The 19,331-nt window shown below is 35.8% G+C and overlaps 3 protein-coding genes across 3 annotated transcripts; 2 read left to right on the top strand and 1 right to left on the bottom strand.

Moving 5' to 3' along the window:
• Positions 1-471: 471 nt before the first annotated feature.
• LOC103342425 (threonine-tRNA ligase 2) lies at positions 472-3,476 on the top strand. The gene is made up of 4 exons (XM_008246047.2): positions 472-662; positions 2,034-2,180; positions 2,272-2,366; positions 3,232-3,476. Exons 1-4 carry the CDS (start codon positions 591-593, stop codon positions 3,236-3,238), a joined length of 321 nt encoding a protein of 106 aa, XP_008244269.1. The 5' UTR covers positions 472-590; the 3' UTR covers positions 3,239-3,476.
• Positions 3,477-7,533: 4,057 nt separating this feature from the next.
• On the bottom strand, positions 7,534-7,962 carry LOC103342462 (uncharacterized). The gene has a single exon (XM_008246087.2). The coding sequence runs from the start codon at positions 7,960-7,962 to the stop codon at positions 7,534-7,536; it is 429 nt and encodes a 142-aa protein (XP_008244309.2).
• Positions 7,963-12,075: 4,113 nt separating this feature from the next.
• On the top strand, positions 12,076-12,993 carry LOC148914814 (uncharacterized). Its single transcript, XM_089043310.1, has 2 exons — positions 12,076-12,123; positions 12,346-12,993. The coding sequence occupies exons 1-2, from the start codon at positions 12,076-12,078 to the stop codon at positions 12,991-12,993; spliced, it is 696 nt and encodes a 231-aa protein (XP_088899436.1).
• The last annotated feature ends 6,338 nt before the right edge of the window (positions 12,994-19,331 follow it).

Genomic DNA, 19,331 nt, shown 5'->3' with positions numbered 1-19,331 from the left:
TTTGACCCAAAAAAAAAGGTAAAAAAACAAATGAATTTTAAATGACTAATTGCATATAATCATTTCAAATCTATTTCATGTACTACATGTTTTTATTTCAATCTAATGTGGCAAATTTATCATTGTTGTCATCTAATCTCTACTTACAATTTGACATTTAGTTCTACAAAGAGAGCAAATGACCTTATTGAGTAAAAGACATTAGCTACATTTTGCCTCACGAGTGGATAGTTTGTATTTATATGAATATTATCTTTTAAATTTTGTCATGTGAACAAAGATTTTAATGAAATGTAATGAAAAAAACCAAATTAAGGTGTGAACCAAAAGATTATTAAACACCAAATTGATTGATTTCCAAGTGTGAGGACTGAAATGAACACTTGTAACAAGTTTAGGGACAATTCCAGAATAAAAAAACCTAAATTTGTATTAAACTAGCGAAAATGTTGAGTAGGCCCCATTCTACACGCGTATATAAACCTTCGTTTTGGTCAAAATTTTCAGCTGAAGCTATTCTGAAGAATCTGAGGAAACCCATTGCCGGAGTTTTCGTCTTATTGGAAAGTCTTGGGCACCAAACTCCAAAGATGGCGTCTGAGAATCTAAGCGTCCTCGAAGAGACCTTGAAGCCCTTTTACCAGAGAGCCTCTCAAGCCGAGGTTACCCACGTTTTTACTTGCTTATGCATAAATACATCTATACATATAGTTTTTGCTTTCATAGCTTAAAACCTTGATGTCATTCATAATAGGCTTTCTTTGCTTCTCAACTGTAAGACAAAAATGTACATGCATATATACATGTGTGTTCGAATCCTGTCAGTGTACATATGGGGTTTGGCTGAATTGTGAAGGTGGGGGTCAATGGTGTCAGTAATCGGTGGTAGTGCTAGTGATTCGGGTTTGATTGGTTTCATAATTGGCTTTTATCCCAATAAGTTTGTTTGAGAATTTTTCTTTCTGAGCTGGTTTCTACTGGTTGTGGGAAAAAACAAAATCTAAATGTTGCATTTTGTGGTGTGGATTTCGTTATCAATAATGAAATTGTACTTCATAGAGCTATTATGCAGTATGCTAAATAAGTGCGTAAGTGGTTGTTTTTGTTTCTTTGGTTCCTAAAGAACGGAAAATCTATGACTCAACACCAATTCTGTTTCTCATCAGAAATAAGGAAACAATAATGCTTTTAATCTTTCAAGTGGCTTATGCATTTGATGAGTACCAATCTGATATTCCTTTTATGAAGCAAATGATTTCTATGATTTCAGCTTCGTCGTCGGTGAATAAAGATAGGTCTACAACTTCTCCCACTTAGTTCTTAGATTAATATACTGCTCTGTTTACAAGACTTCAGTATCGGCGAAAATGTCCAATTCAGTGTAAAAATATGCCACAAGTCCATATGATTGTAACAAGCGCTGCATAACAATTCCATAATTCCTGTATATAATTTTTATTTTTAAGTAGTTAAAAAAAGGGAAGCGAACAATTACTGTAATTCATGAATACCAAAAAAAGCCTAGCCTTCACCTTCAGATGGTACATTCTCTGATAGTACTCAACTACTTTCCGTGCAAAGCTAAATATATAGTTTGGAGTCGATGGTTTCAAGACCTTGTCCCTAAATACCTAGCATTGGAAAAATTTATATTCACTTTGACTTTTCGTCCAAACTGTGGGAGTTTGTATACCACCATTTTCTTATTGGTTTTGCTCCAACTGATCTGACAGAAGACTTGAAGAAACCAGAAATAAACCTCTCTGTTATGGACTAATGATGTGCTGATAGATGATATCTGTTTGATTGAGATGGGTGCAAATGATACAAGACATGTTTTTTTTATGATATATATTCTTTTCATATTTGGAATAATTTTCTGTTTTATTGCTTCCAGTATAGTTCTAATAATTCTTGTGGATGAGTTGTTTCCGATCAAAAGTATATGCATCAAGTTTATATGATTTTGTTTGATGATTGAAACTACGGGTTTTCCCCTGTAATCTTGCTAACTTGGCACCATTGTTATAAAGGAGCGATTAGCAAGACTTGAGGCCACCCTTGCAGCCAAGAAGGGTCATCCTGCAGATTCGGCAAATCAGGATTATTCCGAATTGATCAATGAAATCCAGTCAAAGCTAAAAGATACATGTGCTGAGATGGTTTTAGAACAAGAAAAGGTATCATCAATGTCTCCTGTATCTTGTTTTTGTCTCATTTGGGAAGTAATGAATGATCTAAATTCTTTGTTGTTTTTTTGGTGACTTGCAGAACAAGAAGCTTGCTGCAGAAAATGCTAAACTCCAATACCGGATACATCATCTTGTTCAGGCAGTGAGAGATGCTGATGACAAATTGGAGAAAAAGTGAGTTATAACTTGTAACTCATAATGATTGTGGGATTTTATTTTCCTTTCATATGGGGCATTTTCTTCCTTTAAAAGGGAGATAAAATGAACTGTATTTATTTTATCTTATCCACTCAATTTGTTAAATTTCTTGCAAACGATAGAAAGATATAAGTTAGGATCTTAAAATTATTGGACTTGTTGGACACATGCATTTTCCTATGTGGATATTTGTTCTTGTTAGCATAATTTGTGTGGTAAAAAATGATAGGCTTGAGAGTTTATCGCCTTCTGGTTACTGTGGTGATTGTTCATTCCGAAATTTTCTTGTGTTTTGTATTTGTTGCAAAAAATTCTCGTCTGTGTGTATTGAGAGCATGTTAGAAAGCTAGAATTTAATGAAACTCTACATAGCAGTCAAACACGCCCTAAAGAGATCAATCCCCTGGTTTGCCAGAGTCAGAGTCAGATTTAAATAGTTTGAATAAGCCTGGAAATCTTTATTGAAGAGAATAGTACCAAGTAAATCTGGACATTGATAAGCTAATGTTTTATTAAGCCTATTATCACCTGAAGCTTGGAGGTGCAATAGTTTATTTTGTTCGACTTTCATGGGAAAAATTTCACAAAATTCAGTTTAATAACATTATTATTTATTTTTAATACTTGATCTATTAGCCATTGCAACTGCAAGAGGGATATTAAGGACTATTTGTCTTTTATTTAGATATTTTCAGTCCTTTTTAGACGGTTGGTTTTGTTTAGCAGTGTATCACACACATCCAGTTAATTTTGACTTCTTAGCAAAACAAAACAAAAACAAAAACAAAAACAAAAAATTTAATATTTGACTTGGTTCATGTTATTCCTTTTGTTTCCACAGGTCATGATGCAGAAGTAACTGGAGACATGGAAGTTGGATTCATAAGATCGTGAACATAGATTCGTAGTTTTTAGATTTGAGCTGGATTAATAAATTCTGCTACATTATAGATTTTTAATCATAGATAACGTTTTTGATGGTAATTGGGTTAAATTTTTTCCTGTAGTATCTTACAGAACCTGCATTCAGTGATGTATTTGGAGAAAAGCATTAAAGAACATACGAAGTGTTGTATGTTTGTCTCAGGGTTTGCCTTATGCCCTCCCCTCTTTTTAGTTTTTTGTATTGCCTTCTGCAGAAATTAGAATACAGAATGCAGCCTCGACGAGTACTTAAATTGCTTCTTTGATTGTTGCTTCACATTTATTTGTGTTTGGAGCGTCAAAAAACAGGGAGGAAAAGAAGTGTCTTTTCGATGACCCTACGTGACAGCAGCCACGACAAGAAAGGCCGGCGGATGGACTCGGCCACCACCGGCACACAGCTTCTTCACCAACCAAAAGTAACACATCAGCTTGCCACTACCATTAGACCTCAGCAAGCACATAACCAGCATATAATTCACAAGCTCATCCAAGAGTAGGCCTCATTCATTTAAAGCATACTCGCATCAGAATTGTGACCAAACAATGACCCTATTTTTTTTCTTCCTAATTTGGGGACATCTGATCATTGAACAAGTCTCCAGACCGGAAAAAACAAAAACAAAAACAAAAACAAAAAAAACAACAAAACAACAAAACAACAAAACAAAACAAAATTCAAGTCAAATTTGGGGAGCACAAACAACAAATTAGCATTACAATTCAGAACCCAAGAAATAATTCTTTGAGATAATGTTCATAGATTATCATTTCACACCGTTAATCCAACAAATTGGATTATGTTTTATTTTATTTTAATATTCTTTATTTCTAACAATGTCAAATGACTTAAAACACTTTCACTAATCAAACTCCTAAGAGAAACACTTGACACAGGACTGACGCTACTTGCGGGATGGGGGCCTTGAGGGAGAGAGGGTCAGGGAATGGTAGTATTCCATATTGTCAGGATTTATCCGGAAGCCTCCTTGCATACCCAACAAGGACACTTGCCTGTAGGATAGGCTTGCAGAAGTTAGGCGTAACTTGGTCTTTGGTTGGACGCATTTGGTGCATTGAGAAGATGAAGCTATTGTTTGGTAATAAATGTAGTGAGTTTTAGGATTCACATGAATTGATTTTACACATAAATAAACGGCTTAGATTGACTATACCTTATTTCATCTAACCATTAAGGTGAAAACATTATCTTATCAACTTCGCATTCCCTTATCATTTCTAACTAGGAGGAGGAGGCCTATCTTCATTGAATTTCATATATTGTCTGCCTTCATAGACTTTGAAAGTTAAAAACAACAAATTGCTCCAAGAACTGATTAGTTCTCATCATATGAGTCATTAGTTTACCCACTTCGGCCAAAGTTTTACTTTCCTTCCAATCTGTTTGTTTGTGTAACATTTCCTTGCATGGGTACTCCATGCTTGGAGGGTTGCACTTGCACTTAGGGACACTTGTTTAGAGCATCCACAATTGGGGAGGAGGGGGGGTTATTTTGGGTGTAAAGCCACTTTTACATCCCCTTTACACCTCCAAGGGGTGTAAATACATTTTTTGCTCCAATGGGAAACGATGTAAATCTAAAGATGTATAATTGATTTGTTTGTCTTAATTCGTTTTTGTGTTTACTTTATAAAATTAATTTTTTTTTTGTATTAAGTTAATTTTTTTTTTTCAAACAAATAGACCTAAAAATATTTAAATTTGTAGAATATATGATTTCATCCAAAAATATTTAAAGCTGCTGTCTGATTAAATGTTGGCTGTTGGCTGTTTCCTCTTTTTGACAATTCAATTGGCTGTTGCAAACTAGCCGTTTTGTTTGGGGGCGGGGGACATGACAACCAAAAAATTGCTCCGCATGTGAATTTTTGTCCAGCAATTACTGTAGCCGCAGGTCCTACTCTTTTATGCTGACTTTCCTTCACTTTTCCTCTTCTTTTCTCGGGTGAGTCCCACTTGCAAAAGATGTAAAAATAGATGTACAATTGCATCTAAATTTACATCTCATGGTGATGATGTAATTATACATCAATTTACACCCTCTCATTGCAGGTGATTCTGATCACAACGGGTGTATATTTAACATACATCCCCCCATTGTAGATGCTCTTATAAGAGTTTTAGAGTGTAACTTCAACTTCAACTTAGGTGTAACTTCAACTTTAGGATCCGTCTTAGAATTCTGTAATAGATAGAGTGAGTTTTAGAGTTTACGTGAACATCAATTTTATACATAAATAAACGTAGATTGATTGTACTTTTTTTTTTTGGATCGAATATTGATTGTACTTGATTTTCATCCAATGGTTACAATGAAAATATTAAATTATCAAGTTCAGATTCTTTATCTTTTCTAGCCGAAAGGGAAGTATTTTCATTTAAATTCATATATTGTCACTTTTTACTTATTTCATGAAAAAGTTAACCCTAAAAATAGTAGATTTCGAAGACAAGTTAATTCCATAACCATAAATTACAAACACACAGACTAAAAACAATCAATACAATACCATTGAAAATATAAACCAATGGAACAACATGACTCATTTGCTTATGGGGCTAGCCAACTCATTTAATACATACTCGCTTCAAGATGCTTTAAGAGCACTTTCACCTATGAAGGCTAGCCCGAGCAAAAATGGGGGCGTTTTGTGAGCTTCAGAGCCCGGCCGATGGTGGGGCCACCAAACCGGGCAAGCGCAAAGCAGATCTAGCCGGGCTCGTGCACGAGGGCTGCGACACGGTGGCTTCAGCGCAAGTGATTCAAATTTTTTATGTTGGCGCATGTCGTACACATGCCAATGGTAAAAAAATTTCAAAATCCCGTGGATTGATGCCACCTGGCGTCAACCTGTTTTCCTCAACAGCTACAAGCTACGTGTCGAGCCCTGGTGTCTCCGATCAATCAAGCCAAGCCCACCATGGTTCACAAGTCGGCCGTGGCCCGAACATGGACAAATATAAGCATTCTCAGGGTAAAAATCTCTTGGAAGATTACTTTATCCCAAATTTGTTGTACTCTACTGTTGATTTTCAAGGGCGATATAGAACGCAGTCCCATTTGTTCAATAAAATCATGCATTATGTTTGCACTTCCGGAACAAAAGTTTACAGCTTCTTTATGGATGCTGGTGTTTGGCGCATCTACAGACCAGTGGATGAGATTGCTAGGATGGGGAAATCCACTTTCCTAGAGAGCTTGGTCAGATTCTGTGATGCAATCGAAACTCTATACATGAGGGATTACCTCCGCAAACCTATGGCTATGGACCTCCAAAGGCTTCTACAAAAAGCCAAGGCTCGAGGTTTCCCAGTCATGATTGGAAGCATCAACTGTATGCACTGACAATGGAAGAATTGTCCAACTACCTAGCAATGAGATTATGGGAATATGATGTTATAAAAAATATAGTTTTTCTCTTTCGTAAAGCCAAATACAAAAACCTTATATTATAAATAACATATAAACAAATTGGAAAGCTATTAAGGTACAATGAAAATGAAGAAAAACATATTTATAGGTAAGTAAAAGCAAAATAAATTATAAGTAAGAAGGTGAGCTTGGTACGATGAAGCACGTTAAAGACGTTGTCTTAAAGTCTTTGTAGCCTCCCTACATGTAGATACTGACGGTCTACAAGACTCCAAGATACAACCCTAATACACAAACTCAAGATCCGCTATGAGCACGTTCACAGACAGATATGTTTCCAAGTCACATAACCATTGCCCAAAAATACTAATAGAAAATAGAGAATATATATAAAAGTAGAAAAGGAGATAATCAGATTGTGGTGGTGATTGTGGTATGTGATATACTGATGATGTTGTGGTTGTTCAAATGTGAAGAAGGAGTGGCCTTTTATAAGCATCCAATAACATGTAACCTTCACCATATTAAACTAGAAAATTAAGGCATTCAATATAGAAATAAAACCTGAAAATTAAATATTCATAACCCGCACAATAAATAAAATAAAATAGCCAAAATAATTAAATAAATCAAAACAGTTAAATTTTTAAAACCTTTAAAAATTCCAACAATCCCCCACAAGGTTTTCAAAATTTTACCATTAAAAAAACAATGAAAGTATATATTTATATATGGGCAACATAATACTATGCAATAGGTGAGTTCTCCAAGAGTACATGTGACTTGCACCCTGGGGGAGCTTCAGCAACTATTGCGATCTTGCATCACACACCTCCTTCACCCCCAGCCCCTTTAAACACCCCAGATGCATCATGTATCACCCAACCCCACCCACCACGCAAAGTTTGTGACGTCCATGCCCCGTCACAATTGATTTTAACAAAATCCATCAGAGGGCAGGACCATTGTTGAGTGCTCATGCTTCGATGTTCTCCGCCACCTCCTTGGATGGGTGTCGTCTCCTTTCCCTTCTCCCTAGTCTGCAAAAAATCAGTTTGCTGCTTGATCATGATCTCCATAGCCTCAGCTGGGTGAATCGGAATCCCTTCAAATACCAAACTGTTTTGGCACTTCCATAGCCGCCAGAGCCCGTATGCAATGGAGCTCAGCAGTTCATCCCTTCTAGACTCCTGTGCAAAACGATCACACAACTCCAACCATATGTCCACAAAAATTCCAACAATTACCCACATAGTTAAGGAAAAACTCAATCCCCACAAATTAGGGAATTCTCAAAATATATGAAGACTGTACCAAAATTTTATTTATTTTTAAATTCATAAGATATGCACTCACAATCATCTTGATAGTCATTGTAAATATAATAGTGAAACCATTGAAAGCCTTACCCAAAACAAAAAAAAAGCCTTTGAAAGCCTTACACCAAAACTCAAAATTCAATGCCACTTGCAGTGATATAATTTATTATTGGGTGATTTTATTGGCACTCCAAAATTTGCTCTTTACACCCCATATTCTCTTTACATCCCACTGAATTTTAGTAAAATTTAAAATTACTCACTACACCCTATTTTTCTTCTTAAATTGTCCTCATGAATCTCATTCCTTAACTTATCTGTGTAAATCCCACCAAAATCGTTACCTTGTTTCGGTAGTAATCCACCGAATTTGTTTCCATTTTTTCGTGGCTGACCACCGAATTTGTTTCCTTTTGTGGTAGTCCACCGATCTGCTTCCGTTTTTCAATGGTAGTCTACTGAATTTGTTTTCTGTTTCAGTGAATTTGTTTCTTGTTTTAGTGATCATCTACCAAATTCATTATTGAGTTTGTACTTAATATTATTTCTTTAGATATGAAGAGGACTATCAGAGGTACTACTGAGGATTCATCATCTCGACCTGATAAACAGCGTCCACAGCCTCAATGAGGAGACATAGAGCGGCGAGGTTAGCCTCTCAAGAGGACCAGCCCCAGCATGGTCCCCAGACCACTTTGAGGATACTATAGAGGTTGAAGATGTAGCCGTTGATAGTAATGTTGACACAGAGGTTGAAGATGTAGCTACTAGTCATGATAGTAATGTTGAGGTAGATGTTGAGCCTACTGAGCCATCTCGAGTAGGTCTCATTGATCCATCTTTACTTACGAGTTTTAAAACTCACATAGCAGCTACAATTTGGTATAACCAGGTAAGTCGTTTTACTGTAACAATAGTATTTAGGGTTGGTAGAAATCTACCTAACCCGGGCACGAGAATTGGATGGGCACGGCCGGAGAAATATGGGCCTTGCGAGACGTAGCCGGGCAGTCCGAATGAAGCGGAAGATCTCGGCTCGGGGTTTGGAGGCCGGGATTGGAGGAGGTAGCGACCGAAAATGTCGGGGTTCTTGCTGCCGAAATGATGGAGAGCTTGGGAGAGCTCGGCCGAGTCTTGAAGGAGTCTCATGTCGGTCGAGATTTGGAGCAGCTAGTGCCTTGGGACGAATATGCGGCTGGGGTATTTGGTATCTTTGCAAACTGGGCTGAAAGGATTTTGGTTTGGAGTAGATAGAGCTTTGGAGAATGGCGGCTGGAGTTTTTTGAATTTGTTAACGGTTGAAGGGTTTTTTAGGTTGGAAGTTTAATTGTCTTATTCTATATATACATACATATATTCAAATAAGTGGGGCTGAAACTTCAAGATATGCGGCCAGGGCTTTATTGAACTTCCATCATCCAATTTTGTATTTATATTATATATATATATATATATATAAATGCAATTGCCTTGGATTGTTGCATCAAATTGAAGCCTTCCTCATCCTGTTTTGTGTTGATATATATATATATATATACACACACACACATTTGAAATATAGAGATATATAGGTGTGCGGCCAAAACGAGTACTTTGCAAACTGGGCTGAAAGTTTTTGTCTTATTTTATAGGGAAATTGGCGGCTTTACCCCTGACTCACCTAATTTATTCATTAATATCCTTATTTTGAAACTCAATAAAAAATGCCCCTTATAAAAACTCCTTATTGACAGCCTATTGCCCATTCTTCACTCTCTTTTTTTCTCAGTCGTTGCTCTTCCTCTTCCTCTTCTTCCTTCTGCCAAACCTTATAAAATCCATCTCAACCATAGAATCTCCCCTAACTCTATCTCCTCTTAGTTGTGTCTTCCAACTATGAGATTATTTCAACCTTAAGGTTGAACCCCAAATTTGGAACTGGACCCTAGCCAAGGCACAACTCGCCATCTCCGTTGTCGGCCTTCACAACGAAGCCACAGTCTTGACTTGCCACCTCCGTTGTCGACTTCCACCATAAAGCCACGACACCTTCATCATCAATCTTCACTGTGGTGAGTTTTGATTTTTTTTTTTTTGTTTGTTTGTTTGTTTGTTTGTTTTTGTTTTGGGTTTCTTTGATTGATTGAGATTATTGGGTGATTGCTTTTACTGTTTTGAATGAGATATTAATGGGTTTTTGTTGTGGCTTGCTGTTTCTGTGATTGAATGAAATTTACCAACTATTTCATGTGGTTGTTAAGCTCTTGGACTTGGATACATTGTTTTGTGCTTATAATTTGTCTTTGAAATGATGTATACATTGTTTTGTGAATGAGATTGGGACTTGCAGATCTCCTTGAAAGTAACGTATTCACTCTTTTGGGTGGTATGATATTCGATATGAAACAACATTGGACAATCAAGGTTTGGCAATTTGTAAGTAGTTAGTTAGTAATAGGATACCCTAGGTTAATGGCTTTGGGTTGGATTTAACTTTAAGAGTTCTTGATACATGCCTTTCTTGTTGGAGCTTGAAACAGAGCTATGCTAGCTGAACCGTTTCACTTTGCATAATACTAATGTTTTAAAATTGTTGGTTATTGATGTTTAATTGATGTTTTATCTATATGGTTTATCCACTAGTTGATAGATTTTTTATTGGTAGCTTAACATATGTTAACAAAAGGAAATTTTATGATGGTCAGAAATGGACACAATTGCAATTTTGGTTTGCTACAATGGAAAATGGGTAACCTCAAAGAAGATGTGCACATATAAAAGGGGTGACTCAAAAGGCATAATAGTTTCGCGAAACATCATGTTTGGTGAGCTTTTGGAACAGGTGCATACGATTGTTAATACAAACAACAGGGAAGACAAGCTTTGTTTAAAGTTCTCAGTTTCAATATCCTCGAATGAGTGTAAGCATATCAAGATTGAGGACAATGATGATGTTAAATTTTTTATTAAGTACATTTGTGATGTAATTCCTTCAAAAGTGGCTCCTTTACTGGTGAGCATAGAAGACAGAGGAGTGACAAATGTCGTAGGTGATCGTATGCATATCACAACGGATATGAGTCGGATGGCATGCTCTTCAAATGCCATAGTTGAAAGCAATGGTGATGTACATGGTGATTTTGGAATAGAATATTTAGACATGATTAATTTTACATGGGTGGAGGGGGTGCATAGTGGTGATAATGGTACGGAAATGAATGGCTTGCAAATGCACTTAGCCCCTCCTATTTTGGCCTATTCGGAGATATTTTCACAAGTGGGTGTGGTGGGTTTCGGAACAAGGTCTGAACTTTCTATTCGACATAATTGGAGGCAAATGGGTGAACAAAACGTGCACAATTTGGGTATTGTAAATGATGATGAAGAAGATATTGAAAACGTGTATTCACGAAATAATTGGGATCCAAAATTGGAAGTTGAGAAAATTTTCTCTAGTAAGGAAGCCTTGTCCAACAAGTTACAGTTGGCAGCAGTGAGAGGTCACTTTGAATTTAAGGTGAAGCAATCTTGCAAAAGTCGATTGGTTGTGGTTTGTTCTCAAGGTCCATGCCCATGGCGGCTTCGTGCATCTAGTTATGGAGAAAAGAACTTCATGATTGTGAAATATAATCCGGTCCATGAATGTGATATGAGTTTTATACATGACAAGCATCGTCATGCAAGTGCTATATAATCAGAGATGTGAAACAAAACTTTGGTGTTACCATTAATTATTGCAAAGCTTGGAGATAGAGGGAGTTAGCTCTAATGTCCACTAGAGGTTCAGTAGAGGAGGCATATTCTCTCCTTCCAGCTTATTGTCACAAATTAGAGCGTGTGAATTCTGGCACAAAGACATACATCCACACCAATAAGAACAATCACTTTTGGTATCTTTTTATGGCTGTTGGGCCATGTATTAGAGGGTTTCAATCTTTGATGCGGCCAGTCATTGCTGTGGATGCCACACATTTAAAATGTAAGTATAAGGGTGTCCTCTTTGTTGTCAATGCATTTGACTGAAATCGAAATATATATCCTCTTGCTTTTAGAATTGGGGATTTAGAGATGGATGCATCATGGCATTGGTTTTTCAGTAAGCTTCATGAAGCCATGGTGAGTGTCCAAATCTTTTGATTATTTCTGATCGGAATATTAGCATAGAGAATGTGTGGCACAACGTTTTTCCAACGGCGCAACATGGCATATGCGTTTACCATATGAAGGGGAACATGAAACACACTTTCGAATTGAAAAAAACATGATAAATTATTGCTATACTTTGAACAAGCTGCAAAATCTTATGGTATCATTGAATTTGATCGTCATTTTCGCAAGATCAAGGGAAATGATGAGGTTGCTCAGTATCTTGAAAGTGCAGGATTACACAAGTGGTCTAAAGCTCACATGGATGGACGTCGATACAATGTAATGACAACAAATATTGCGGAGTCAATCAACTCAGTCCTTCAGTTCGCAAGGATGCTACTAGTGGTGCATTTGATTGATGAAATCATCAATTTGCTTGTGAAATGGTTCAGTAAACGTCGTGATTTTGCTTTGAAATGTACATCAACATTGTGCCCTGACTTTGACGAGACGAAGCTGAGACGCAGGTTGGAATGTGCTTCAAGGATGAATGTCGTGAAACTGAATCACGTAGAGTATAATGTCGTGGACGGTGATATGGACGGCCACGTACATTTGACGAATAACACTTGCAGTTATAGGAAGTTTCAGCTTGAGCAACTACCTTGCAAGCATGTAGTTGGAGTTGGTCATTTCTTGAAACTAAATGTATACTCCATGGCTTCTCATTATTACACTCGAAATACATGGTTAGATGTTTATTCAGATACCATCTACACGGTACAGCCTCAAGAGCTATGGGTTATTCCTGAAGATGTCCAAAATAGAGTTGTGCGTCCTCCTAATGCAAAGGTCATGCCAAGCCGACGAAAGAAGCTAAGGATTCCCTTGCAATGAGAGGATATCATAAGGAGAAAATGCTCAAGAAGCAATGACATAGGCCACAATAAAAGCACATATAAAAACAATGTTCCATTACCTAATGTTGGACATACATTATGAATTGTGTTGGTTTGTTATGGACTATGAATTTGAATTGTATATGTATTGGGTTTGGTGTTCGGTGGATTGTGAATTCTGTTAAATTTTCTTAATTTGGTATGTATTTGCGTATTCTATGTGCTACATTGTTGTTAAAATATGTTATTTTTGGGGCTATATTGTGTATTCAAATTTTCTGATTCAGTGGGTCGAATCAGGGGTGGGTATGCCATTCGCATCCCCATCCCCATCCCCACCTTTATACCTGCAATACAGACTTGAAAAAAAAAAAAGAGGATATACGAGGGCAATACACTAGCAATATACAAGCAATAAAGGGTTATACAATAGCAATACACATACTCCTATAAATTTATTCCAACACGGACTTGAAAAAAGAAGATAAATGGGGGCAATACAGTAGCAATACACAAGCAATAAAATGTTATACAATGGCAATACACAAACTCCATGTTCTCCCTATAAATTTATTCCAACACAAACTTGAAGAAAAAAAAAGATATACGGGGGCAATACACTAGCAATATACAAACAATAAAGGGCTATACAATAGCAAAACACATACTCCTATAAATTTATTCCAACGCAGATTTGAAAAAAAAAGATATACGGGGGCAATACAGTAGCAATACACAAGCAATAAAAGGCTATACAATGGCAATACACAAACTCCATACTCCGCCTATAAATTTATTCCAACACAAACTTGAAGAAAAAAAAAGATATACGGGGGCAATACAGTAGCAATACACAAGCAATAAAAGGCTATACAATGACAATACACAAGCAATAAAGGGATATACATGTGCAATACATATCTGTCATGGCATTTGCCAATTAAATCATTGATTTGGTTACATTTGTATTATTTTCTTCTTTGCAAGGGGAACGATAAAACCATGGAAACTAGAGATTGACAAATTTCCTTCTAACTTGACTTTCATAAATTGATGAACTAACAATGTTATCTCATTACATCTTAAGATATACATAAGAAAGTGGCAAAAAAAAATTTACATCTCCTCTTGGTCGGGAATTTTAACACATTAGCAAAATTCGACGACATCTCCTCTTAGAACCGAATTTAAGCTGAAAGTTAGCAATTTCCTCCCCAAGAGAACGTTGCCACTTGAAACAAGACAATCTTCCATCTATATAAAACGAATCAAAAATGCATATTAAAAGCAAATCATTCAATCACAATGGAAACAAAAACATAACATTCAATCACAACTGAAACCAATTTCAAAACAGAAACCAATTCCAAAATTCATAACATAAACCAATACCAAAACAAGTTCAGACATATTTACATGCACTACAAGTATCATACACATACATTTACATGCACTACAACAAATAGAGTGAATAAATGTAAAACTGCAGTATGATATACATTTTTTAATAGAAGAAAGAAAAAAAATTATGATATACATCATTTAAGAGCTGAGCTTGAAGTTTGATGAGTTATATATACCTCTGAGAAATCTATTTATGATTTCTCTAGTGAAGGACGACCTTCAAGAACCCTATCTTCATACAAATTGTTGGCCTTTTTAAATGACCCAATTATTCATATAGCAAACTTTCACAAGATAGTACCATTGCAAAATTAAAGTTCACATTCATGCACACAATTTCGTACTACTCAATTGCAATATACAAGTTATTATAAACATGGGTAAAGTGAATGTGTGTCTTGGCAGGCGAATAAAAATACAAATTAGGAAATCATCAATAGTGCATTTGGCATTGTTCAAATAGTTAAAGAAGCACAGTCTCAGAGAAGAAGAAGAGCAAGACAATGGAACTAGATAAATGCAAGAGCTGTCAAACCTTCAAGTTTTCCAAGAACGGCACCAACACAATCTTGGCATGATACCAACCTTGAGGACTATAGACTGCACCAAAAACATATCCAAGATTGAATTATGAAAAATAGAGAAAACCAAGATCCAACATATCCCAACTTTACAATGTCAAACTTCTGTTAAAATATTGGCATTCTCATAAAACTTACAAACTCCACAATCACTTTTGGAGATATCCTCCACCTCAAGACATTCAAAAAATCACATCCCAAAACAGAACAAACAAATTTAGATCATTGAACCAAATTACTGTGTTTCTTCAATTGTTTTTTGTCAGAATAAAAACCTAACTCAGTAATTAAATTCAACAAGCAAAAGAAAATCTTCAAAATCATTGTAGATTGGACAAGCTTCAAGCATAATATTCCCTAAGACACATTGAGAAATATTTGTTGCACAATCTCAAAATTTTGGTTCAAAAAGTTCTTGTATAATCACACTGAAATAACATTCTCTACACAAGCTGAAAATATTAATTGTAAACAAAGAGAGTAAAATTTTAAATTAAACCCACAATTATGTTTCAACAAATTTATGTACAATCTCACCCAAATTTGACTTGGAGGGACTTGAACTCACATCAAACACCAAAAATCCAAACCCATATATGAAATTGAAACAAGGAGAAGAAAACCCAAATGTGTAGGAGAAAAGCCAAGCTGTCTACCTGAGAAGCCATCTCTAGGCATGGAGGTCGAAAGAGGTGATAGAGAGTGAGAGATGGAGGTGGAAAGGTCGTCGTCGCTGATGTGGGTTAAGGTTTCTGAGGAAGTGCCAGTGACTGTCATCGATGTGGGTGTGAGCAAGAAAGAGAGAAGAGAGGAGAAGAGGGCTGAGTGAGTGAGATCAAGAAATTGTGAAAGAGGATTTGAGAGAGCTCAGAACGACTAAACAAAAGTGAAAGATGGGCAATAGGCTGTCAGTAAGGAGTTTTTATAAAGGGCATTTGTGATTGGGTTTCAAAATAAGGATATTAGTGAATAAATTAGGTGAGACAGGGGTAAAGCCGTCAATTTCTCTATTATATATATATATATAATAGGTAGATGAATGCGGCTAGAGCCCTTTGGGTGGTCTGCAAATGGGCTGAAGTGTTCACAGGTCAAAAAGCTAATGGTCATATATATATATATATAATATATATTATATGCATGCGGCTGAGTTCTTGCAAATATGTGGTGCCCTCTTTATAGTGTAGTGAGTTCTTCATATTTCTAGTGTAAGTTTATATTTTTCTTGTCATTTAAATTCTTGTTTCGATTTATATTTCTTGTCATTTAAATTCAAGTTTGTTTCTATTACTTTAATTTTCATTGTTATCGCACTTCAATTGAGTTTAATTTCATGTTTATTTCATTATATCGTTCTTGTCGCTTTTGTCTCGTTCTTGCTTTATTTATCGCTTTGATTTATTTTATCGCACTTCAATTCTTGTCTTTACGTTTATACGCATATTTAGTTTAATTGCATTATTTTTACATAAAATCCTAAAAATCTCAAAAACATCCGTACGAAACCTAACCATCCTCAAGCCCGAGGAAGTGAAAGAATCTAGGCCAAAAGGAGGTTCCTTGCTTGGCCGATCAATCGTTTGGTCAGAAGTTAGAAGAGCAACACATCCATCTACTCACATTCCATTCAAGCCCAAATTCGGGGCTTGGTGGTGGCACGCCCCGCACTCAAAAGAAGAAGGACCAAAAGTTCCTTCCGTCGGCCGCCCCGGCCAAAAAGAGGGAAACAAATAGAAGGCATAATATAAGCCTCGTTCATGGTAGTTAACCTAAATATTTTTTTTGTATTTGACTAGGAACGTGAGCCCCTTAGGTGCATGTCGAAGACATCTACCCTACGTGAGTGGAATTGGTGGGCTAACCAAATAATGGTATATTCAAAGGGTACATTCAGAGGTCTGGATTAGAGCAACTTATTATGTGTTCTTATCGTAATGCAGATAAGATTGTTGCATCTATCTTTGTTGAAAGGTGGCATCCAGAAACGAACATCTTTCACATGCCTTTTGGTGAGATGACCATCACATTGGTTGATATGTCATCTATTTTAGGGGCATCACCTTGTTTTTGTTCCTTCAATGAGAGTAAGGTCAAAATAGCTTGCGTTAAATTTGTGGTCGACAATAAGTTACTGAAAAAATAAATATATTTATGTTCATTGTCATTGAATTGTAAGTAAAAATTCAGTAATACACCACCGAACACCTTTCCATGTTACAGTGGATCTCCACCGCATCTTAAGTTAACGGCCAGTCAAACACAACCGAAATAAGTGCAATGTTTCGGTAGCATCCCACTAAATTTACCTATCGCGTTTGGTACTGGTGTGCTGAACGCAAACAGTGGCCATTATGAAATCCTAAACTTGAAAAATGCCAAAAAAATAAACTTATAGCTCATTTCGAAGCCCCTCTAACTTCAGTCTCACCCTTCATGAATAAATACAAGTTATTATTTCACCAATATAACTATATAAACCTCGTTAGGGTTGTAGGAACATGATGATTTGAGGGAGAAAAAAAAAGTCTAACTAGAGTGCAGGAACATATTTGGGGTGTAGTGAGCAAATTTAATTTTTATTTTAAATTTTTTTTGTCCTTAACGGTAATTATGTACAATGGTAAAATATGTTATTCATATTTAAAATTAGTATGGGGTGCAAAAAGCAAATAATGAGGTGCCAATAAAATCACCCTTTATTATTTCATTTCAGTTTTCTCATGAAGATTTCACAACGTAGACTTCATGACAATTAACTCAATGTGACATTTGTCAAGGCTTCACAATTAGAAAACATTAGTTCACTCAATATATATATATATATATATATATGTATGGAGATTAACTCAAGTGAATAATATGAAGGATTTAACAATTGGGATATACAGGCGTTGGCATGAATCCAAGACATTAAAGCAAAGATGTAATTAAATTGCATAAATGTTCAGTACATTGGTGTATCAGCCGACTAATCACCTATGCTAGCTGTAATTAAAGGCAATAATCACCTAACAATATCAACAACTTTACTGCCAAAAATAAAAGCTCTAAACGTCATGAAATGAAATTGACATTGAAGTTTTGAAACTAAAGCTGCGTAAAAAATAAAAAAATCTCGTAATTGAGAACAATAAAACGATATTAAGTCCAACAAAAAATATATAAAGGATCGTTATATAAAAGAAGATTAATGGCAACTAAAATGAATGAAGGCAAATGTACCGAGGCCCAACACAATAAAATTAAATATATATACTTGTTTTGAAGTGATTTAGGGATGTGGATAGAGAGTATAGTTGGGAGCATAGTTGGAGTTGTATTTTTCAAATTCCTCCTTAAATTTGTCTAAAGAAGTGGTTTAGGGAACCCATTGTAGATACTCTCATACCTTATTCAAAGAATATTCCAAAGTTACCCTTCATTTTTAAATTATTTACAGCCACTGTCCATCCATCTCGTGAAGCAAAAAGCCGGCCCTAAAACCATTCTTATTCCTCTCTAACGATCATCATTTAAGAGCTCTTACAAGTCTCCCTATTTTAGGAGGTAGATAGGGAGCATGGTTAGAGTTATATTTTTCCAATTCCTCTTTAAAATTTGTAGGTGGTTTAGGGAGCCCATTGTGGATGCTCTAAGAGCATCTTCAACCGATGTGTCAACCGTACCACATAGACATTTAACAGCTAAAAATAACATCTCACATCACTCCAACCGATATGTCAAAGCTGATGTGGAATGAAGGTTGAAAGTTGAGATGTTATTTTTGACATCCTAAGAGCATCTCCAACCGATGCGTCAAAAGTGCCATATAGACCTTTAATAGCTAAAAATAACATCTCACATCACTCCAACCGATGTGTCAAAGCTAATGTGGAATGAAGGCTGAAGGTTGAGATGTTATTTTTGACATCCCAAAAGTAAGATGTCAAATGAATATTTTATTATTTTTTCTTTTCTTTTATTTTTAATTAAAAATAAATCAACACTAAAATGTAATAAAATAATAATTTAATTTAACATATCGGGTGGAGTGTAAAGCTGTGTAAAATGTCAAATAGCCACATCAGCCATCAAATTTAAATTTGATGTTTGGTATTTGACATCTCCCTTGGAGATGCTCTAAAAGCAAGATGTCAAATGAATATTTTATTCTTTTTTATTTTATTTTCTTTTTAATTAAAAATGAATTAACACTAAAATGTAATAAAATAATAATATAATTTGACATATCGGGTGGAGTGTAGAGTTGTGTAAGATATCAAATTGCACATCACCATCAAATTTAAATTTGATGTTTGGTGTTTGACATCTTTCTTGGAGATGCTCTAACACCTTATTCAGAGAATATTCC

Source organism: Prunus mume, linkage group LG8 (assembly GCF_029339155.1).
Source record: "Prunus mume cultivar Tortuosa linkage group LG8, ASM2933915v1, whole genome shotgun sequence".
In the NCBI taxonomy this organism is placed as follows: Eukaryota; Viridiplantae; Streptophyta; class Magnoliopsida; order Rosales; family Rosaceae; genus Prunus; species Prunus mume.
The sequence above is the reverse complement of the archived record's forward strand: the minus strand, read 5'-3'. Positions and strand labels throughout refer to the sequence as shown.

Coding starts and splice junctions, on each gene's coding strand:
- LOC103342425 (XM_008246047.2), top strand. CDS start 591: ATGGCGTCTGAGAATCTAAGCGTCCTCGAAGAGACCTTGAAGCCCTTT. Junction 663..2,033: donor AGAGAGCCTCTCAAGCCGAG/GTTACCCACGTT, acceptor ATTGTTATAAAG/GAGCGATTAGCAAGACTTGA. Junction 2,181..2,271: donor TGGTTTTAGAACAAGAAAAG/GTATCATCAATG, acceptor GGTGACTTGCAG/AACAAGAAGCTTGCTGCAGA.
- LOC103342462 (XM_008246087.2), bottom strand. CDS start 7,962: ATGTGGGTAATTGTTGGAATTTTTGTGGACATATGGTTGGAGTTGTGT.
- LOC148914814 (XM_089043310.1), top strand. CDS start 12,076: ATGGATGCATCATGGCATTGGTTTTTCAGTAAGCTTCATGAAGCCATG. Junction 12,124..12,345: donor GTAAGCTTCATGAAGCCATG/GTGAGTGTCCAA, acceptor CATTTTCGCAAG/ATCAAGGGAAATGATGAGGT.